The sequence below is a fragment of the Crinia signifera genome, chromosome 4 (assembly GCF_055691185.1).
Source record: "Crinia signifera chromosome 4, ASM5569118v1, whole genome shotgun sequence".
Taxonomy (NCBI): Eukaryota; Metazoa; Chordata; class Amphibia; order Anura; family Myobatrachidae; genus Crinia; species Crinia signifera.
Genome location: NC_139220.1, coordinates 131796257 through 131820208, shown reverse-complemented (window position 1 = coordinate 131820208; position 23952 = coordinate 131796257). Strand labels below are relative to the sequence as shown.

Here is a 23952-nt window from a genome sequence, read left to right as displayed (position 1 = left end):
GACGGACCCAGGATCCAGGGACCGACCTACGGGCTCAAGGTAGGTAAGTATCAGTGTGTGTGTGTTTTGTGTGTATTAAAGTTTTATTTTACAGGGTGTCAGTGTGATTTTGTGCACTATTTTTTTCACTGCAGAACTACAAGTGCCAGCGGGCCCTTTAATGCCCCGCATGCTGGGACTTGTGGTTCCCCAAGTCCCAGCATGCGGGGTAGGCTTGCTGGGACTCATAGTTCGCCAGTGTAAAACAATAGTTTTAATTCTTTTTTTTTACACAAGTCATCAGCCCGATGCCCACCGGCCAGGGGCATCGGGTACAGCCCCGGACTATCGGTATGGGCTGGTAAGTCCTGGAGGGGGGGGGGACCCCTTCATTGGGAGGGTCCCCACTTCCCCAGGACCCCTGCCCATGCTGACCAGCCAGGGGGTTAATGCTTTGGCCGCGGGAGCTTATATAATAAGTTTCCCCCGGCTGTGGCATTACCCTGCTGGCTGGTTGTGTCCGGTGCTGGTTCTTAAAATACGGGGGACCCCTAGTCATTTTGTCCCCCGTATTTTGGGAACCAGCGCCGGACCTTGAGCCTGGTGCTGGTTTTATAAAATCCAGGGAACCCCAACTTGATTGTTCCTTTGATTTTATGATACCAGCACCGGCTTTTTGAGCCCGGGGCTGGTAATGCTTAGGAGGGGGACCGCACGCCAGTTTTTTATTTAAATTTCTTTTTTAACTATTTTTTTACAGCAGAAGCATGCACAGATCTCAATGATCTGTGCATGTTTCTGCCTAACTCGCCAGTCAGAAGCTGGTCTATTTTTTTTGCAATTTTTTTTAAGCTCCCATATGCGACTTTAGAACTCGCATCCTATTACATATGCGAGTTCTAGTTTACTATGGGAAAACATCTGGATGCGATTTTCAGTGTGCCTGAAAATCGCATCTTTAAAATGTGCGATTTCGCGGTAAAAAATGCGATTTTTACCGCGACTCGCATCCTATTACATGTGCGATTTTTAGAAAAAATGCGATTTTGGTCAATTTTGACACAAAATCGCAAAAGTCTAAAAAACGCACCCTATTACGAACATTTAAAAAGGTTAAATGGTTAGGGAAAAAAACATATAATATATAAATACACAAACATAATAGAACCAGTACTGCACTTTCTAAGCTCACAATCTCCCACCACATGGTAAGACTCCGGTCTGTTCCTCCTGGCAGCTGCTCTCTGGTCCATTGCGATGTTTGAGGGCTCAAATTCACACATACAGTATGTGATAGAAGAAGCTGGAACACTAGGCATGTGCAGCAGCTCTGCTCTGTCCCTTACAGGAGGGGGGTTTCCGGGCAAACAGAACCCCCCTGTGTTAGCCAATGCCAGGCATTCCCAACCACGGTCCTCAAGGCACACCAACAGTGCAGGTTTTATTGATGTCCAGGCTTCAGCACAGATGGTTTAATCAGAATCACTCAGGTACTAATTAAGTCATCTGGGCTCAAGCCTGGATATCTACAAAACCTGCACTGTTGGTGTGCCTTGAGGACCGTGGTTGGGAATGCCTGGCCTATGCCTTTGAGTGCCAACATTGCTGTGAGAGATCTTCAAAATATCCGCCCGAAATGCCACAGCGGGTGCAATATTTAACTGAGCATCAATTAATTGACTTGACTGTATTTGTATTTATTTATACCAAAATAACACATACATATCCCCATTACCATTTGTTAGCCGCCGCCGTCCCAGACTTTCTCCTGCGGCTAGCAGGTCCGGGACGGGCTGCGAGCGCAGTGGAGGTGTCGGGGACTTTGCCAAGCAACGCCCCGAACTTCCGCCCTCATTCTCCCTGCTGCTGGGCGTCAGGGCGTTGCTCAGCAACGTCCCTGAACTTCCGCCCGGCGAGTGTCCCCCAGTGCGGCTGACGTCAGCAGCCGCCGGGGGCGGGAGATTTGAATAAATAGCCAGCGCCTGCTGGGCACAGAAGTCGGTTATATCTATTTGGACCCTGCCTCGCATTTCCAGTGGTGTTCCTGGTTCCTGAACTCCCTTGCTGTTGTCCCAGATATTCTGTTCCTGCTGCAGCAAAGTTCTTGTTATGAGTTCCATTCCTGCTATCCTCCTGTCTCCTGATTATCCAGTTACCATCTTGGGTATCTGCACTGTGGGGCTTGTACCTAGCAGTGCAGGGTAGTTCAGTAGAGGTTGTTGTATATTTGGTACTATCGTCTGAGCATTGTTGCTACAATTTTACGGTTTGTTCCATCTTCAGTGCATTGTTGCTATTGGTTATTATATCATACCACTCTTTGAGCATTGTTGCCTTTTGTATTTTTATATTCCACCACTGTGCATTGTTGCATATTGTTTTGCCTTAGGGGTCATAGGCCTGCACATTCCGGGGTTAGTTAGATATCCTTTTGCTACTGGTCCGTCTCCAAGAATACATTGTTCCCTCCTAAGACCTGACTGTAACGGAGACCTAATTCGCCCTTACAGCCAGGACGGTTAAAGGTGAAGCCTAGCTCTGCACGTATTCGTGGACTTCAGGTTGGGGCAACAGAGTCAGGGAGCCGGTTTGCTGACCTTCTAAAGAGTCCTAACACCATCTAAAGAGGACATGTGGAAAAACTGACCATATAAAGAAAAGGGATCAATGGAAGCAAGAAGCAGATTGGTTTCTATGGGCAACTTCTCATTAGTAGTTTGACATATACCCATTATAAGAGTTGACTAGCTGTCTTTGCAAAATATGTTTCAAATTTCCTGCAACTTACATCCATTCCTCTTGTAAACCTCCCGTTACCAAGCGCAAGTGAAACGTACGTCGGGACCTCCCCGGGACACGTGGTGCACCACGTGACCGGGCATCTCAAGCAGGGAACAGACGCCTAGCGGGGACGCCAGCACGCAGCCACAGGAATCTGACACATACAAGCCGGCAGTGAGGTAACCGCTGGACTCGTTCAGCGGATACATTTGTTTCCACTTTACCAACGACTGTATCACTATCTATTGTCCTCAGTGTTGCGAGCAACTCCTTGCTTATTCTTAGCAGTAATTATACATAGGAGAACACACTGCTCAAGGGCGCCCCTGCTCCCTGGCTAATACCAGCACTTGTCTTTAATTTTTACATAAAACTGTGACCCATGATTATATTCCCACTACCCTCTTTACCTCAATACTGGTAGGAACGGGGACATATGAGGATCACACTGTGACAAGCTGCTGTTCCCTGTCGTTTGCAGAAGGCAATACCAGCCTCTCAAATACCACTTATATATTTTCAATGCGCATTATTCTATATTTGAGGACAAAGCACCATACTATTTTAGAGCATACCCATTAAAATAATTTTTTAAATACAGTTTCTGTACACTTTGATCTATGATTTAAGGGTGCCCCCACCCAGAGTTTCTTTCTCTTCCTCCCTTGGAAACCCATATAATACCTCTTGTAAACCTGCAAGATTATAGCTATAATCTGAAAATAATGAATTACCAGAACTAAATTTATTGCCTTTACCTATATTGTATTTACTTATATACAAGGGATTAAACTTTCCATATCTATTGTTTTAAATATCTGTCTGTCTATATACACTGCTCAAAAAAATAAAGGGAACACTAACATAACATATCGTAGATCTGAATGAATGAAATATTCTTGTTAAATACTTTTTTCTTTACATAGTTGAATGTGCGGACAACGAAATCACACAAAAATTATCAATTGAAATCAAATTTATAAACCCATGGAGGTCTGAATTTGGAGTCACCCTCAAAATTAAAGTGGAAAAACACACTACAGGCTGATCCAACTTTGATGTAATGTCCTTAAAACAAGACAAAATGAGGCTCAGTAGTGTGTGTGGCCTTCTCGTGCCTGTATGACCTCCCTAGAACACCAGGGCATGTGCCTGATAAGGTGGCGGATGGTCTCCTGAGGGATCTCCTCCCAGACCTGGGCTAAAGCATCCACCAACTCCTGGACAGGCTGTGGTGCAACATGGCGTTAGTGGATGGAGCGAGACATGTCCCAGATGTGCTCAATTGGATTCAGGTCTGGGGAATGGACGGGCCAGTCCATAGCGTCAATGCCTTCGTCTTGCAGGAACTGCTGACACACTCCAGCCACATGAGGTCTAGCATTGTCTTGCATTAGGAAAATCCCATGGCCAACCGAACCAGCATATGGTCTCACATGGGATCTGAGGATCTCATCTCGGTACCTATCTAAGTTCAAATTTGGGATCACCTTAGAAGCTATAACTAAGGTGATCCAGAAATTTGCACTTAGATAGATGGAGAAAGTTAGCAATACAAACACTAGCAGATCTCTATGAAAACAGGCAATTGATGTCATTTGAACAGATTAAAAGTAAATATAGGATCCCAAATACAGAATTTCATAAATATCTTCAAATTAGGCATTGGATTCAATCTAGTGCCTACGGTATAAAAGAAATGGGCACATTGCCAAGGGAAATGATTAACCAGATCTCGGGGCTGAGTAGGAAGGGAGGAATCACGTTTTGGTATAAGAAATTGTCACAAGAGAGAGGAAGCCAAAACTAGTTGGCAAAAGAAATGGGAAGGAGAGTTGAACTTCAACCTGGAAATAACGCAATGGACGCATTTAAAAATCGGTCCACCAAATGTCTAAGTCCACAAAACACATAGAAAGATACTTAAAAATCTTTTACCAGATGTATTACACCCCGGCAAAGATCAATAGATTTTTCCCTCAACAGCCAGATGTATGTTGGTGTGAAGAAAGAGGAGATCTTAAACATATCTTTTGGGCCTGTAAAAAACTAGAGAATCTCTGGCGGGAAATGGAAAATTGCCTCTCTGAAAACTTGGAATCTAATGGTCTTTCAAAAATGTCCTGGAATGCCACAAGAAACACCATAAACTGAAAAGTCTGTACAACTATTACACATGGTTGCATACACATACACCTGTTTGCAGCATCTAACTCGCACTACAGTTACTCATACAATGGCAGCTTACAATTGTTTTTTATCAATCCCACAAAGTTTGTTTTTGAGAGTTAGTAAATGAAGATAGGTGCTAAAGGTGCACTGTACCCCAATGTTGTAATTCTTATATGACCCATGGAGGTAAAATATGTGATCTATTAAAGAAACATTGTATTGTACCTATATTTTTAAAGATTTTTTTTATTTTTATTACTAGCTTTTCCCCTAGGTTTCACAGGACAAGTGAAAATGGTGAAGCTGCATTTATCTGGAACTGTTGTGGGCACAGTGGCCCTGTCTTCTGTACAAGTATTAGTCAATTAAAAAAATTGTATTAAGCATTGCGGAAAAGGAACAAATCCCTTACCAGCATCTCCAAACTGCTTTACTATGCCAACACATGGGAGAAGTGTGACGCCAAATGATAAACATTTATGTAGCTATAAAAAGGTTGCCTATTTTACATAGATTATTCAGCTCTGTAATTCGCAGTCTCACACATTGTCACAGAAACGTGAATTTCTCTTTAGCAGTTTTAGAAACTGGATTCCTGTATCATTCTATCATTAGTTTTTTTCTTTCTGGTTAAGGGCATTTTTAAATCTATCATTATAGCTTACAGAACAATAACAGCAGTGATAAGTCAAGTCATTTACAAACAAATGGATGTGGATTATTAGTGCGACAGTTAATAGGTCGACCACTATTGGTCCACAGGCAGACATGATAAAAAGGGCAACATGGTCTAGGTCGACAAAGAAATGGCAGACATGAGTTTTTCATATATATATTTTTTATGTTATGCCAACATGGACACCGTGAAAGTATACCACATGCCTTTGCGCAGTCTTGCTGCGCTCGCAAACTATTATCTAACACGATGCCCACTGTATGAACATTAAGTCGGGGTTGGGAAGAAAAAAAACATGAAAAAATCATGTTGACTTTTGTCAATGTCATCCTAGACCATGTCAACCTAGACCATGTCAACAGAGGTCAACCTATTGAAATGATAGATTTGAAGGTGTTTCAGAAATTTAAAAAATGTTTTTGGATTTAAATTTATAATACAAACTGCCTATTCCACAAAATAGTTGCAACGGAGTAAGGAGACGATTTGGAGCTGAATAGAATAATCTACACAGAATAGATTTTTTCCACACAAACTTCAGAATGCAATATTCCTAGACACACACCTTTAATAGTGGGAGAACTATTACAATTCTGACAGGTTATGTTACAGAACCAAATTAAAATCCAAAACATTTGACCCAAGTTACAAAATAATTATTTAAGACCAGAATTCGGGCCAAAAACAAATATTTTAAGGTTACTGAAATCGCTCTACCAGCAGGAGCATTAAGCATCAGACAAGTGCTGCAGGATTTTTGGTACTTAATGGATACATTACAAAACTAAATGGCTTTAAGTGTATAACATATTTACAGCAGTCACATGGCAGATTAAATTGCCTTGTGATCATTCTTTAACAATGATATATAAAAATGTAACTTAGGTCTTATTTAACATGCAGGCACACCACAGGCAAAGCCCAGCAAGTAAGGTATTTATTTCAGATATGTCTCAGAAAAAACCAAGATGTAGCTAATTAATTTAGTATAGGTGCACTGCTAAAAGGAATCTACATAAGAAGGCCAACACGCTGGGCAGTAGTTACCAATTAGAACCTGAAGTCAGATTATGTCAACGATAACACAAGTCTAATTCTGCTAGGACTTTTCTTAGACATGAAAACGGACGTAACCAGCCGGCGCTCTGATGATTAATACAAGTTAAACGCTCATTCTTTTTTTAAATTCATTGTTCTTATGTTCACATTAGATTTTTTTTAAATGTACACAACAGTAGTGCAAATCTGGGTGCATTGTGTAAAGCAAAATAAAAGCCACACGAGCCACTTATTTGTTTTCATTGGAAAAAAAAAAGTGTGTAGACTGAACAAAATCTCATGGATTTAATTTTTCAAAATGGCAATTTATCTTGTTACCAGCCATTCAAAGAAATTGGCCAACTGTTCAACAAAAGCCATAATATTCATACAAGTTTTAAAAATCTTGAAGAGAAGCAATAGAGCAGTTGTTGTACTCTGCTTAAGTGTTCTGCAATGATGCTGTAGAACAATGTGTTACTGTACTAGAGAGGTCCTTATGCACTCTAAAAATGCATGCTATATTACAGCCATTATATATTTGTGAACCCAGTCATGCAAATGAAGTGCAGATTAGGGAAAGAGTTCTAACACCACAGATCAGGGGAATCTTTACTTTTTAAACATGTCTGGTGTAATAAATATTACAAAGACTGATCTGCAAGCCAGAAGCTTTTTATGTAGCTAAATCAAAAGAACAGAAGATAAATTGTACAAAAAGCCATGTAATTCACCTGATTGAAAATAGATGGGGGGGGGGAGGCATAAAAAAAAGGGTTTTCATGGTCCAATTCTGAAAGCTTTAATCCTAAACATTACAGGGGAAATGGATGCTGGGAGGTCTTCCCAAACATCATACGTTCTAGAAACTATAACCATATTTAAAATGGCTGAACCAGTAGCCTTGATTATGGAAACAGATTATTCCTGGAATAAATGCTACAAAAAGCAACAATGGAATTAAGCCAAACCATCTCCGTAAACTGTAAAGAAAGTCTGAACATTGTGAAGCTTAAACTTAAGATATTTCATTCTTAGAACTGGTCAATTTCAGTGCATTATATGGTTCAATGTTATGGTCCCACTCCAGTGTGAATGTTTAAGTTGTGTCCATTGAGTCCAGATTAGCAGAGGAAGTATCTTTTTGTATACTTTCAAAAATGGCGGCCAGTTCAGGATTTGAGCTGATCTGAGATTGGAATTCACTCATCAAGGGGCTCTTTTCTGCTTCAGGAATGGTTAAAAGTGCTGCCACTGCTCTCATTGCGGAGCGCTTCAGTTCATCCTGCTTCTCAAATTCCTGTTTCACAGAGTTTGCCTTCACCTGTAAATACGTAGAAATTTACAATTCACGTTGAAATATAAACTTAAAATAATGTAAAACTATGGAGGGGGGTGTTGCGCACACAAAATACAAACATAGGAGGTGCTACAGTGCTCATAGCACCACTCAGCAAAAACAGAAAGAGCAGGTGCAAACATCAAGCACTAAGAATAGTAATTATCAGAACAATTATAATAAACTACAATTTAACATGCCTGGCCAACAGTGTAAATCCACCTATCTCCTTGGCCAAACCAGTACGAAGAATCCTTATCACTCCCTATAAACTTGTAGATTATTGGATTTGTTATTATTAGCATTCTTAGTGCTTAAAGTGTGCATCATAATATAAAGCTTGGTTTGCATTTGGGGAGGATGTGGGAGTAGGTTGACCCTACTCTTTCCTGTGTGAAATTAGCATGTTACAATGGCCCACTCTTAAAGGCTAGAGCTGGAAATACAACAGTATAAAATGGGTAACAAAGTAGAACATATCAACTTTTTTATGCAGAGACCCATACAATTGTATATGTAACTATAGGAACAGAACATACCTTTGTTGTACATGTGGCACGCAATGGTTCTACCAGCCTATCCAACCTCTGCAGTACGGCACTTGGACACAGGGTTGACAATCTTACCAACATTAAAAAGGTCAGCATCTGTGAGGTCAAAAAAAAATATTTATGTCAGATATATCATATATATATTTATGAAAATCAAGTGGAAACCAGTACACAATTCAGGAAAATAAACTAAACATAAGCCCTGTACACAGAGTGTGATTTGGCCTATTGATTTTGAATATATAGACAAAATAGGTATCAAGTTAGTGCAAATCGCACAGTGTTTTGCTGTACCCAATCGCGATTCGATCCCAATGCACGGCATCAGAATGGAAAGTATAAATAGACTGTGCTGCACAGTCTATTTCTACTATCTTGGACCGTGGGCCATGCTGCCCAATACAGTGTGGCCCACGCTTCCATACCCCCCCCCCCCCACCAATGCCGCCCCTCCCACCATGCCAGCACCCCGATAACACCGGGCGCAACATCGACCCATGTGTACACACCATTAGGCTGAGCACACACAAGACAGATGTCGACAGACCCAACATAAGCATATATACTTACCGATCAGCCACTTAATGTCTATCCCCACATGACACCTGGGTGAGCATTTGGGTTTACCCACCTAGTTGTGACATCCCTGCAAGCAAGTGTGCAGAGTACCCATACACAAAGCCAGATACTCATGTAGAGAGAGACATATAGAGATGCAGATATGTCGAGCCTCCAAAGTGCTGCCACATGGCATGACATACTGGGTGTTCATGGAAGGGTACAAATTTTTTAAGCGCCAGCAATTTCTATTGACCCATTTCTCTGGTAACATTCAAATACAGTACTGATCACAAGGGCAATAACAAAATTGACTCCAAATATACCTTTATGTCATAGTGATCCTTTAAACCATCTTCAACATGGTTTAAAAATTCAAATATGTCAAGTCTGTCCAGACAACTGTCAAGAAGAGTGTACATACACTCAAAGGCAGCTTTCCGGATGTCTAGCCCATCATCAACAGTGTGTTTGAAGGGCCCCATTTCCACCTGAAATTAGAAGGAATTATTTAGTAAAAATATTTATCAAAATAAAAAACAAATAGAAAAACAACTAAATAAATTCTCCACTAACCTCTCTTATGAGTTCTTTTCTGACTTTAGTTTCATTATAAAGGTGAGGAAGCACAGAATCGAGCAAATCTCGGATTAACGATGGCTTGTTATGCGCAGCAGAATTAAATGTCACCAGGGCTACGCGTCTCACGTTTAAGTCCGGATCTTCCAACGTTTTCAGAAAGTCACCTGTTGTAAAACAGAGGCTGAATAAAACTTCAACAAAAAACGAGGCATCTCAGACTTATTTTAAGACAATTGTCTGGAATTCATTCAATCCTAAAACTATTTTAGGGTTCATTTGTGGAGCTTGAGCTATAAACAGTCCAAAAAAAATAAAAAATAATGTATGCAAATTAAATTAAAAAATAAATCTATCTATCTATCTATCTATCTATCTATCTATACAGGATGAATGATATCTGGAATTTGGAGAAACCAACATAGGGGTAAATACCTGACAAGTCTTAGTTTTGCAAGTCATTGTATACCAGTCTCATTCACCTGTTAATAGCCAGTAAAAGTCTCCCACCTCAATAATATCAATAGGAACAGTGGAAGAACATGCTTACAGCAGTGGTTCTCAAACTGTATGCCATGGCACCATTGGGTGCCTCAAGACACTTACAGGGGTGCCCTGGGTCGGTGGTCCAAGGACAAATCAAATTATTTATGGTCAACGTAATAGGCAAAGCCAGCCTGGTAGATGCCAATCGTAACATAATTGTAGAAATAGAAGCTGGTCCTGACCCTCAACCACATTAATGACTATTAGGGCTTACACATGGGCCATTTTAAGGCCATTTTCTAAGCAATTTAACTAGATCCCTTAGAAAATGCTGATACATTACTCAGTGTGTAGGGGTCATAGCGATAGCAATGTGTGGCCCCGCTATTGCTATGATCGCCAGAGAACACTGGCCCCGTCAGCACTGTGTGCTGAGCGATCTGATACATCATTTTGTGGTGAGGGTTCGGAGTGATCTAGCATCGCTCAGCAAATCTCCCTATATTAATTTAATATTTGTTTCTGAATTTCTTAATTAGCAACGTTTGGCCTAGGAGTGACTTAAAAATATTTACACTCTAAGGCGCAGCAATTCAAAAATATTTGGGAACCACTGCCTTACACCATACAATGGCTCTTTCGACGGAAGTGTGGGAGATGTGTTCATTTTAAAGTAGATTGTGGAGTTATATGCATATTATTCTTACCGATACAATTCTTCAGCAGAGGATCGATAGGCTGAGGATGGTCAGAAATGGTAAATTTAACAGCGGTGACTACAGAGCTTCGTGCATATGATGAACCTACAGAACGATTACAAAAAGAATTTCCAAAGTAAAAAAGGCATGGTCTTCATTTGCATTAATACTGTGAAATAAGTTTTCAATAAAGAAATTTTAGTTACCTAAAGCCATAATTTTGTAACAGTTTGAACTAATTTTTATCAATCGCACTAATGGAAATAACCTCTATCAAATAACGTTAAACAACAATGCATGCATTGCAATCCTGTTAAAAAATATATGCAAACGGATCTGCCCACAGAGGAGCATATCTGATCACTAGCCAAGACCAAACCCCACAGGTGACATGGACAGGTTACATTTATTGGCCAAATTGACGTTGGACAGCCACAAAACCATTGAGAACATCAGATTGATCAGGGTTGAATGTTTGGCCAATAAAATAAATTTGTTCTAGTTATCAAATAGGTTAACGAAGTTCCAACATAGAAAAATGTAAAAGGAGTCCTTGAAATAAGTGAATAGTTAACCATAGGACAACTAGACAAATCATTAGGTCAACTTATAGACATGTTATTCAATTGCAAAAAATATTTGGTAAAAAAAAACGAACGATGAAAAATAAAAGTATGCAATCCCATTCCAAAACTTTATTCCTTAGTCAGAACACACACTACATTGAAAAAATACAAAATAGTACTTACCAGCAATCAAGTAGCCTTTAAGCCGCGGTAAGAGTGTCTCCGGATCAATCAACGTAAGCTTGCCCAAGCATTCTGCAACTACATTCCTGGTTCCTTCCTCTGCACACTCTGAGTGTTTAAGTAGTAAAGCCCATATATTCTCAACATATGGTTTAAGGCCTACTACTGATGCAGAGCTTATTATCTCTTTCAGGGAATGAAGTAGAAGGTATTGTCTCTTAGGCTGACTAGTTATCTCTTGTAAGACAAATGGCAAATACTCTGGAAGGTTGCCTACACTAATGCTTCCAAGCGCATAGGATGCTGCAGATTTAACTTCTTCACTAGGAGAGGAAAAGGCTTCCAGTATTACAGATTTTAGCTCTATTTGTCCGCTGAGATCAATGTGATGTCCAACTTCACCTAGAGATAGCAAAGCTAACAGGCGAATTGAATCTGTGGATCTAGAGTTCTTAACATCTTGGATAAACTGGCCCACCACAGCTGGTCCTTCTTTAGGACATGCTCGAGTCAGTGCTGCTACACATTTGGCAATAGAGTAATAGGATTGCTTGTGGGTAAGTGCAGTATTCTGCGCATATACTGGACCTGTCAACATACGGAGTAAGTCCATGTAGCCCAAAGTGGCTGTAGCAGTAACCACTAAGGCTTGGAAAAACTCTAACATTGCACTAAGTGCTCCTCCCTGAAGCAACGGTGACTTCACAAGCCCAATAAGTTCATTAAGGATAGATCCACCAATCTTTGACAGAGAAGATGGATATACTTTAGCCAATGTTGTCAGAAAGCTAATTGCCATCTGAGACACATGCATATCACTTTCACTAATTAGAGGTGGTAGCTCATCTAACACCGCATCAATCATTGCTGCGGTCAGGCTGTCACTATAGTTTTTTATTAAGATATCTAGAGCGGAAAGTGTGCCAAGTTTTAGGGCTCTCTGATTTTTCCGGAGAAAGGAGGCAAGAATCGGTACGCCTTCCCCCAAGATTGGCCTCAGATCTATTTTCAGTGGAGAACCAGCTATTAATGTTAGGGCTTTCACAGTGGTCAAACGGGTGATCTCATTCTTCAACCTTTCAAGAAAAATCTGCAGGGTGCTAGGGAGGTCACTTCCCAGATTATCACCCAGACTACAAATGATTTGACCCATGCAGGAAATTGCACGCTCTTTCACTTCTTGGTCAATATCTGCGGCTTTTAGCCTTTTGATTGTACATGTAAACAAATCTTTTATATATGGGGCTGCGTCAAAGGAAGAAGGTTGATCCAGCGGTCTAATCACTTTTACAAGCTGTTGTGTAACCAAGAGGGCTTCAGATGTGATCTTGTAAAATGGATCTCCAACACATATCACTACAGGGGAAACCAATGCCTGTACATGTGGGTGGAAGACTTGAGGAGAATGATTGCAGAGGATGACGTACAAACATGATAACGCATCTATCTTCAGGTTAGAAGAACTTGATTTGTCATTTAAAGAAAAGATGATCCCTAAAAGCAGAAGAGAAACACATTAAAATGTATAATCCTTACCAACAAGATCACTGCAGATGGTTCTTGGTGAAGCTAGGCACGTCACAAGCCGTGGGGGTGTAATTAACTGGGCGTTTTTTACGTTAAATCACAAAATCAGGACACATTTTCTTCCCTTACCTGGTACAAGGACAGGAATGTGTTGGGTCAAAGCACCGGGTAAAACATTAACTAATTCGGTCAACATATTAAAACAACACTGGCGCGTCTTCACACTCTTTTCCTTCATTTGTTTATGTAGTGCTTTTACAATGTTCGGCACCTACAAAAGTATTAGAGTAAGTCTAGTGAGGCACACATGGTTCAAATTAAAAAAAAAAAAAATCTATAAACAAAAATCATTAGCCTTTTCTAGAATGGATAAAAACACCAGATTGGTTGTATTGTGTACACCTTATTATGAACAAAGATGTGTTTAATTGACAGCTCAGTGCAAAGCCCATTTTTGTGCATATCTACTAATGTCCCCGTGGGTCATTAATGACTCCCTCTGTCTTCTGTACACGCAGCCAAATCCCGACTAGATAATAATGACAGCATGCTCCTTGATATTGGCCAAGGAACAATATGGTTAATGATATTGTTTAATATGACTGCACTACATTGCTTGCTCAGGGAGTTCCAGCCAGTTCAAGGGAAATAGCTAACTATATTGTTCATGGACGATATCATCTAATGTGTACCCAGCTTGTAGCATGAGGTTTAGCCAAGGTACAAAAATGTGCACTGCTAATGCTAATGGAGCCATTTTTTATTTTAACTGGTAAGATCAATGATGTGTATGAGGCTGTGACTATCTAAACCAAGACAGACACTACTTTCTTCTGATGTCATTGTTAACTGAGCAGATTTATATGGGTTGACATGTTAAATCAGATCTTACACCAACCTGGCTCTGCAGCATTGTCAAGGGGGTTTCTCCCTGCTCCATTGCATCTGGGTCACAGAGCCAGCTTTGTACAGGTCTAGTCTGTTTTAGAAGTGACAGATATGCATGAAACACATCAGCCTTCACATTCTCTTCACGTTCTTTAAACCTGGCTATTAACGCAGGAGATACAGTTTTGTAGAATTCTGGCAGCATCTCATGACGAGTGCTGACCACAGCATCCAGGCACTTAGCAGCTGCACGTCGCACCTTCCAACTCATATCATCATCATCACTGTACTCATCATCACTACCTATAGAACAAGATCAAAATGATTTCAGTATAAAGCTAAACAAAAACTAAAAATATTCATAGTTACATACTGTAGCCAAAGCCTATATTACCACTGCCATGAATATTTAGCAAATTATGAATTTACACATAACGAAAGTCGAAATGTTTATAAAGAAAACATTAAGGCAATATATATATTAATGGTTAAAACATTGCAGCTTTAAATGACACCTCCATCACCAATCACTGGTGTGCCTTTAAAGTGGTCACAAGAAGTGCGGCCATACAAGCGGGCGCTAACATGAAGCGTAGAACCATCATGGCTCAAAAAGCCGAAGAGACTAAACTGATCGCCCTTGAATCCCAGAACAAGACATCTCCATCTGGCCTTTTGAAGAAAAAGTTGGCCACTGTACGCGGCCAGCTTCAAAAACTCCTCCTAGCATGCACCCAGTCTGCCTTGAATAGGTTAAGACACAAATTGTATCTCTCTAGTAATAGGTCAGGCAGAATGCTCGCCTGCAAACTGCGCGCCCAACAAGCTAGGAACAGAATTAAATGCATCATTTCCCCCACTAAAGAGAAATTCAGCAACCCTAAAGACATCGCTAACCAATTTGCAGACTATTACGCCAAACTTTACAACCTATCCTCAGACCCCTCCACTCCACAGCCCACCAGTGACACCATCTCTGACTTCCTAGACGGCTTACAGTTTCCCTCCCTTACCCCGGAACAATTCGATTCCCTGAACGCCCCATGGACACAGGCAGAGGTTCAGTCGGCCATTAAATCTCTCCCCCGCAATAAAGCTCCTGGACCCGATGGGTTTATCACAGACTTCTATATTACCTTTAGAGACCTTCTGTCCCCATACCTAACAGATATTTTTAATGATCTATCTTCCACAGGCTATCCCCCCCCAGAATTATTGGAAGCTCGCATAGTTACCATCCCAAAACCAGGCAATAGGAAACTTAAGGCCTAGAAGTGTCGTGTAAAATAATTGCTAGTCCAGGGTGCCAAGATTTAAAAAAGTTTGGGAACCAGTGAAAAAAAAAAGAATTCCATTAAATGGTTATCATAAGGATAGACAGAGGGGTGTTTTGCAAGCTGTGACAGTGAGAAGTGCTGACTGCTCGCTGTCACAGCTCGCAGGGTCAGTATTCAAATGACCCCCTGCACACACAGTTTTCCCCCTTGCTAGGTTTTTGTCGCAACGGGGAAACTGCATGTGCGGCCACTACAACAGCTAGGCTCGCGGCTAAATTCAGTGGGCTCTCTGCATTAGCTGCTGTGCTCTGACAGCAAGAATTCCCCCGGAACGTAGAATAGGGCGAGTGGCCGGCGTGCAGGGTTAAACAGCGAGCATCGCTTGTTTTCGTCAATCCCCGCCGTTTAACCCCCTCGCTGGCCATATTGAATACAGCCCAGAGGCTGAAAGGCCTTGCAGTGCTAAAATGACCAGTAAAGAAATTACCATAATTGGTTATGGACAATGTTTTTGATCAGCATCCACATACCGCTGTTGCAGAGCAAGAGGCCTATGGCACAAACAAGAAACAGCCACCAGTCACCAGTCACTCAAACACCAGGCACATTTTTTGAACTGGTGAAACTAAAACATAATTAAAATACCTTGATCATCATCATCTGCACCATCAGCATCCATCGCATTTTCATCTTCATCTTCATCATCATAATTGTAATTGGGATCATAAGTCAAGTACTTGAGACAAATATTTATAATTGTTGATACGTGGGGATACACTTCCTTTGGGCATCTAGAATACATATTTAGACTGTTAAAATGTAACCATTCAGAAATATGGAGAAAAAGTTTGCAACCCAAATATACAATATGCCTGTTTCCAGCAACCTGCTCAGGTTAACACATGTAGATAAACAGCTAATGAGGATAATCCCTTCCTTTAATTACCGATATCCCTTCCACCAAATAATAAAAGGTATATTTAGAAAATATAAAATATCACTGCCAAGTGTAGATCCTAGTCACACTAAAAGGTGTGTACACACAGGCAGATCCAGCAGCGACCGATATCCATTTTATACCAGCACCCGCCGGAACTGGCATTTGCTCGCAGGTAGATAGGGGAGGAATGGTGAGGGGTAGCGGTGGCCATGCTGCATTCAGCAGAATGGCCCTTGTTCCAAGATAGCAGAAAGACTGTGCAGTCCATTTATACTTTCCATTCCAATGCCGCACATCGGGATTGAATAGTGATCACAATTAAACACGGTGCAATTTACACTAACTTGCTATTGATTTTGACTTTATAGTCAAAATCGATACACAACATAAGAGTGATATTCAACTGTTTTTCGAAGCACTGAAAGCTTCCGGACATCCAACAGATTAACGGCACTGTTCACACAAGTGTTCTCGGCCAATCTCCTTTTACTTTAGACAGGAAGTCGGGCATGAACAATAATTAAATATTAAACGAGAAATCAAACAAAAGCATTTGTGACCCAAAAAGGCCAATTTCTGTTTTTCCCCCATTAAATTCTCTATTTGTGTTCAGCAGGAGCTAGAAATGCAAACAAGCTCTGAGCTATGCATTGTACAAATATCAAAATCAATTGCGTTACCGAACACTTACCGTCTAACAAAAGATTCAAATGCTTGAATGCAGTATTCTCTCAGTTCATCATCATCAATATTACAAAATTTAACTACAAGAGGAATAATTTTCTCCAAATATTCACCTAAAAGAATTTCAGCACACATTTTAGATAACGGACTCAGTCATGTGCAGAGGACAACAAAGCATTGTAGTGGTTTGCTCACCTATCCTGTGACCGGCTTGCCTACTGATAGCAGCAATGCATTGTATATAGGTCCTAGTCGTAGACATTGAATCATTTTTAGACAGCTCTGCCAACAGATGTTCAATGAGATCAATAAAAACAATGTTTCCACAACTCATAACCAGGTGACCAAGAGCAATAATGGTTCTTTTTCTTACAGCCAATCTTGGGCTTGTTAACTGCGGAAGCAAACAACTCAGTATTGAAGGATGGAAATTAACAAGCAATCCACCCTGTCTGAAAAGAAAAACAAAATTATGATAATGAATGTGTGATTTAGCAACTGTAAAGTTACAATCTACTGTCAGTATACATTAGACTTGGAATAACATGGAATTAAAAAAATCCATCAACTATGAATGAAAGCCTGGCAAAAACTAAAGAACTATCACATAAATGCCACATTACCCTTTATGCTGTGTACACACTGCTGCAATTAGTCATGAAATCGCTGGCAAAATGGTCGCTCAGTGACCATATTGCCAGTTATTTCATGTGCAGCCAGCGATAAATGACAGGGAGCGCGCTCCCGCGGCCAGCCCTTTATGGTCGCTGGTCGCAGGAGCTTGCTCCTCCGATTCTCCCCCAAAATTGCAGGTCGCTGGTGCACAAAGCACTGTGCACCAGCGACAAGCGACAGCTACTAGTTCAGCGCCGGCCGTTTCACCGCCCACCCGCCGTGTTACCGCCCACCCGCCTTGTCACCGCCCACCCGCCGTGTCACGGAGCCAGCCCCTGCTTCTTCATTACCTCCGCTCTGTTTCTCTGCCCGCGCTTACAGCAGCATCTCCCCCCATCAGCACGCTAGTCCTGCACAGCCGCACTATCCAGTAAGTGCATAGGCTGTAGTAGAGGGCATTGGTGTTGGGCAGCATGATTATGTTCATGCTGCCCATCGATGGTGATTTGCACCATCGGTGGGCAGCATGAGCATTACCATGCTGCCCCACACCAATACTATGTGACATCAAAAAAAAATGAAGGGGCATTGGTGTACGGCAGCATGATTATGTTCATGCTGCCCATCGATGGTGATTTGCACCATCGGTGGGCAGCATGAGCATTACCATGCTGCCCCACACCAATAGTACGTGGCATCAAATAAAATGAAGGGGCATTGGTGTACGGCAGCATGATTATGTTCATGCTGCCCATCGATGGTGATTTGCACCATCGGTGGGCAGCATGAGCATTACCATGCTGCCCCACACCAATAGTACGTGGCATCAAATAAAATTTTACTTTTACTCCCTTCCAGAAGGACTTCCCACAACCCATGTCAATCATAAATGAATTTAAATAGAGGGTAAAAAAAATCTAGTCAAAATTGCAAGCAATTTTCAGGGAAAATTGCTGGTCCCTCTGAAAAACTGGAAACTGAGCAATATATTGCTGAGAAAAATATTGCGAAGATATATTGCAAGTACACTGAGCAATATATTACTCAGCAATATATTGCAAGCAATATATTGCTAGCAATATATCTCCCCCGTGTGTACACACCATTAGAAGTATACAGCAATGCAAATGCCCGTGTTACTGACAAATAGACAAGCAAACAAATTTGGTTGCTTCTTTCCGTTACTAAAATACATTTTTCCGCATATGCAAACATTACCACTCCACATCATTAGTGCTAGATCCTCATGGTATCCAATACCAGTAACAAAGCGGAGACCAAGTGTAGGCTTACTAGCTTGCCTTTCTGCATAAAAGCAAGCCTGTTAGGTAGTGTTTGGCTCCGCCTTCCCAATCTTCTGGAATGGAGTGAACAAAGCATGAGACACCTTTTGCCTAGTATAAACATGCTGGTTATGTCATGTATATTGCCCAGCTCAGTAATCCAACCTTTCAGTAGACATTACTAGTAGAGTCTTTATTTACTCATTTCAACCATATGCAATGGTATACTACAACGCCAGCATTTTACATTACCTGCTCAGCATATCAGCCATAATGTCCAAGGCCTCCAGCTGGACAGACACATCTTCCTGCTTTGCAATAGCGCTCGTAAGGCGACCAGTAATCTTTTTGCAGACATTTGCAGCCAATGCAGAGCCTGTGAAATCAGAAATTCTTTATAATGGGCTTCAGAAGTTAAGACTAAAAAAAAGGACAGGTCTTCTGAAATATATGGCAAAGTTACATATCAATGTTAATTTAAAATGAATAAAATCTGTAATTTGTCATCCATTAGAAATAGAACTTAGTCATTCCCATTAACGAATTACAGTGCACATTAAACATAAATGGAAAACAAGGAATTTGGTACTTACCGATAATTCCCTTTCTCCGAGGCAGCAGGGGACACTGCAGTACTGACGTATGAGATAGAGTGGGTGCGTAGGAGGAGTCGGCACTTAAGTGAAAATTTCGTCTGTGGCTGGCTCCTCCCCCCTCTATCTCCCTCCAGACCCCAGTCTTAAAAAACGTGACCGAGAGAGGAAGGGGACAGGCAAAGCGGAACCACAGACTGGAAAACAAAGAATACTAGGTAAACACCTCAACCAACAGTCATGCATTCTAGAAACCAAACACTCAGATAAATAATACAATCTGTAAAAATACAGAACTAGCAGGACCCCCAAACAATCATGGCAGGATCGGGACTGCTAAACGGGACCAAAGCGCTGGGCGGGCGTGCAGTGTCCCCTGCTGCCTCGGAGAAAGGGAATTATCGGTAAGTACCAAATTCCTTGTTTCTCCTACCGCAGCAGGGGACACTGCAGTACTGACGTATGAGATGATACCAAAGCCACTACACCCGGGAGGGCGAGCGCTGAGGATCCTGTAAGACAGCTCTGCCAAAGGAAGAATCTTCCCTGGCAAACCTATCAAACTTGTAAAACCTAGCAAAGGTGTTGGAGCCTACCCACGTGGCAGCTCTACAAACCTGAGTCAGTGACACTCCCCTGGCAGCCGCCCAGGAAGTACTGACCGATCTGGTAGAATGGGCAGTGATATTTGGAGGAACCTGAACGCGGGCTTTTGCGTACGCTTCCTTAATAGTAAGGCACAACCACCTGGCCAGAGTCTGCTTCGACGCTGGCCAACCCTTCTTTTCTGCCCCAAACAAAACAAATAAAGATTCCGTCTTCCGAAAAGAAGCAGTCCTATCCACATAAATGCGTAAGGCTCTTACGACATCCAAATCCTCTGAAGACCCAGACAGGGCCGGAACCACGATCGGCTGGTTCACGTGGAAGGAAGAGACTACTTTGGGAAGGAATTTAGGATTAGTCCTTAGTTCTGCACGGTCTCTGTGAAAAACCAAGAAAGGAGGACGACAAAGCAGAGCCCCCAGCTCTGAAACCCTCCTGGCCGAAGCCAATGCCAAGAGCATCAGGGTCGTCCATGTTAACCATTTCAAGTCCACTGAATTCAGTGGTTCAAAAGACTCAGATTTGAGAAACTCCAACAGGAGCTCCAAATCCCAAGGCTCAGTCGGAGGAACAAACGGAGACTGCAACCGTAACGCTCCTTTAAGAAACGTTTGCACCTCCGAAATGAGTGCCAATTTTCTGTTGAAAAAAACAGACAAGGCGGAAATTTGGACCTTAATAGAACCTAACCGAAGGCCCTTGTCCAGACCTGCCTGAAGAAATTCCAAAAGGCGAGGCAGCTGAAAAACCGCTCTTTCCACCTTCTTCCTCTGACACCATGCCACATAAGACTTCCAAATACGATGATAATGCTTGGAAGTCACCTCCTTCCTAGCCCTGAGCATGGTGGGGATTACTGTCACTGGAATACCCCGCCTTTTTAACAGGTCGGCTTCAACAGCCACGCCGTCAAACGTAGCTGCGTCAAGCCTGGGTAGACGAACGGTCCTTGCTGCAGCAGATCCTCCCTGAAAGGAAGACGCCATGGAACATCGGCTTGAAGAAGCTTCAGGTCCGAATACCAAGCCCTTCTCGGCCAATCTGGGGCTATTAGTATCACTGAAGCTGACCCTCTTTTTATCCGTTTAAGTACCTGTGCTAACAAGGGAAACGGAGGGAAGATGTAGATGAGGTCGAAATTCCAAGTGATCGAGAATGCATCCACCGCCCAGGCTCCCGGATCTCTCGATCTGGCACAGTAAAGAGGAAGTTGGTGATTCAGTCTGGACGCCATCATGTCGATCTGAGGAGTCCCCCACCGACGCGTGATGAGTTGGAAAACTTCCGGATTTAGGGTCCATTCTCCTGGATGGAAATCCTGGCGGCTTAAGTAGTCTGCCTGCCAGTTCTCCACTCCCGGAAGGAACACTGCTGTGAGATTGGACGCATAAGCTTCTGCCCATTGCAAAATTGGACGAACCTCCTTCATTGCTGCCCTGCTCTTCGTCCCGCCCTGACGGTTTATATAAGCAACCGCGGTCGCATTGTCCGACTGGATCATTATTGGCAGACCCCTGAGCAGGACTTGGGCCTGAAGGAGTGCCAACCTGATGGCCCTGAGCTCCAGAATATTTATCGATAACCTGGCCTCCTGGACAGACCAACGGCCCTGGAAAGTATAGCCCTGGGTCACCGCTCCCCAACCTCTCAGGCTGGCATCCGTTGTGAGAATAGTCCAAGTGCAGGGTCTGAAACTTCGGCCCTTCAAAAGATGAGAAGTTGAGAGCCACCAGTTCAGAGACAGACGCGCTTCCCTTGAAAGCAGAATTCTCTTGTGGATCTCCAAGTGGGACCCCGACCACTGGGACAGAAGATTTTCTTGGAAAGTTCTTGTGTGAAAACGACCATACTGTAGAGCCTCGAAAGAGGCTACCATCATTCCCAGTAAACGCGTGCACGTGTGTGCTGACACCCTTCTCAAAGACAAAACGTGTCGCACCATCCTTTGAATTGCTCGCACCTTGTCCAAGGGAAGCGAGACAGTCTCGTTTTCTGTGTCCAAAATGAGCCCCAGGAACTTTAGCTTCCTTGACGGAGTTAGATGAGACTTTTTGAAATTTAGAACCCAACCATGGTCTACCAAAAATTTGCAAGTCACCATGGCGTGCTCTACCAGCTTCTCCCGACTTGGCGCTTTGATCAAGAAATCGTCCAAATACGGAATAATTGTTATTCCCTGGAGTCTGAGTGCTGCAATCATACACGCCATGATCTTTGTAAAAACTCTGGGAGCCGAGGACAGGCCAAATGGAAGAGCCCGAAACTGGTAATGGCAATCGTCTAATGCAAACCTCAGAAAACACTGATGGGGTTCCCAAATTGGAACGTGCAGGTATGCATCCTTGATGTCTAACGACATCAAGAACTCTCCCTTCTCTAGAGACGCCACCACGGACCGAATGGACTCCATTTTGAACCGCTGATAACAAACATGGAGGTTTAAGTCTTTTAAGTTTAGAATAGGACGCACCGAGCCGTCCGGCTTGGGCACCACAAAGACGCTGGAATAGAAACCTCTGCCCTGCTGTGATGCAGGAACTGAAACCACTACTCTTGCGTCTAAAAGACCCTGGATGGATCCACGCAGAGCCTGACTTTCCTCCTCTTTCCTTGGCAGACCTATCCGAAAAAATCTTGAGGGGGGAGACGACGCGAATTGCAGTTTTTATCCCTGGGAGATGCTTTCCAGAACCCATGCATCCCTGCAGTGGGACCTCCAGATTTCCGCAAACTGCAACAGACGCGCGCCCACAATGGGATCCCCCACGTGGGCTGCGAGACCGTCATGCCACTGGCTTCTCAGTGGCCTTGGGATCTGGCCTGCGGGCAGTGGCGGCCGCAGTAGGGGCCACTCTGGCACCTCTTCCTCTACGGCCTCTAAAGGAAGAGAAGCCCCCTCTTGCCTTACCTCTGAAACCTGATGGGCCACGAAAGGCACGAAAGGAAGGTGCCACAAATTGGCGCTTTGGAGGCGGAGCTGAGGAGGGTAAAAACGCTGATTTGCCCCCCGTAGCCTGGGCGATAAGTTTGTCCAGTTCCGCACCAAACAACATATCACCTGAAAAAGGCAGAGCTTCAACCGCCTTCTTAATCTCAGCCTCAGCCTGCCACGGCCGTAGCCAAACGGCCCTTCTGGCCACAACAGCTGAAGCCGAAACCTTTGCTCCAAGGGACGCCACGTCTGCAGACGCTTCCCCTATATAAGTGGACGCGTCTCTGATGAATTCAGCCAAGGACAATAAATCCTCCCTAAGCCAGACACAAGCTGAGAGGCCCATACCTCCATGGCCCGAGCCACCCAGGCGGAAGCCAACGCTGGTCTTAACAAAACCCCCGCTGTGGAGAAGATAGACTTTAAGGTAGTATCCAACCGCCGATCTGGCGCCTCCTTCAGGCCGACCGCCCCCGGGACTGGAAGAGTCGACTTCTTTGAAAGCCTAGAAAGAGACACATCCGGAGTAGGCGGAGCCTCCCATTTTTCCCTGGATTCAGGGGAAAAAGGATAGAGAGACTTAATGCGAGAAGAAATTTGAAATTTCTTATCAGGAACTTTCCAGATATCTAACAGCGGGTTATCCAGCTCGGCCGAGTCTGGAAAATACACTGGCGTCTTCTGCACACGGCCAAAAATAGAAACCTGAGGCGGAGCCCTCGTTTCTTCTAGATTTAAAGTAGACCTAACAGCCCTGATTAGGCCGTCTACACCCTGAGCGTCCTCCTCATCTAAAAACTCCTGAGGAGACTCCTGAAATTGTGGAGTTACATACTCACCATCCTCTAAAACCTCTAGCCCATCATCATCATCTGAATGATGCGGAATAGCCAAAGACACCCCTGCCCTCCTTTTGGTAGCTACCGGTGAAGGAGGCTTCCTCTGTGAAGTGCCAGCTAGTGACTGTGACAGAGAATCCACAGAAGAAATAAGTGTCTTGG

General features: G+C 43.0%; 1 protein-coding gene across 1 annotated transcript in view; it reads right to left on the bottom strand.

Annotated features, from left to right (window-relative positions):
* Window positions 1-6158: 6158 nt before the first annotated feature.
* The window catches only part of CAND1 (cullin associated and neddylation dissociated 1), a 32001-nt gene continuing 14207 nt past the window's right edge, over window positions 6159-23952 (bottom strand). Inside the window, exons 4-15 of the mRNA XM_083182494.1 lie at window positions 19073-19196; window positions 17118-17374; window positions 16930-17035; window positions 15944-16089; window positions 14032-14324; window positions 13263-13404; window positions 11607-13100; window positions 10867-10962; window positions 9671-9840; window positions 9421-9585; window positions 8525-8632; window positions 6159-7970 (exon numbers count right to left, since the gene is read on the bottom strand). Coding sequence (XP_083038620.1) covers window positions 7746-7970; window positions 8525-8632; window positions 9421-9585; window positions 9671-9840; window positions 10867-10962; window positions 11607-13100; window positions 13263-13404; window positions 14032-14324; window positions 15944-16089; window positions 16930-17035; window positions 17118-17374; window positions 19073-19196 — 3326 coding nt within the window. The 3' untranslated portion in view covers window positions 6159-7745. The remainder of the gene's footprint in view (window positions 7971-8524; window positions 8633-9420; window positions 9586-9670; window positions 9841-10866; window positions 10963-11606; window positions 13101-13262; window positions 13405-14031; window positions 14325-15943; window positions 16090-16929; window positions 17036-17117; window positions 17375-19072; window positions 19197-23952) is intronic.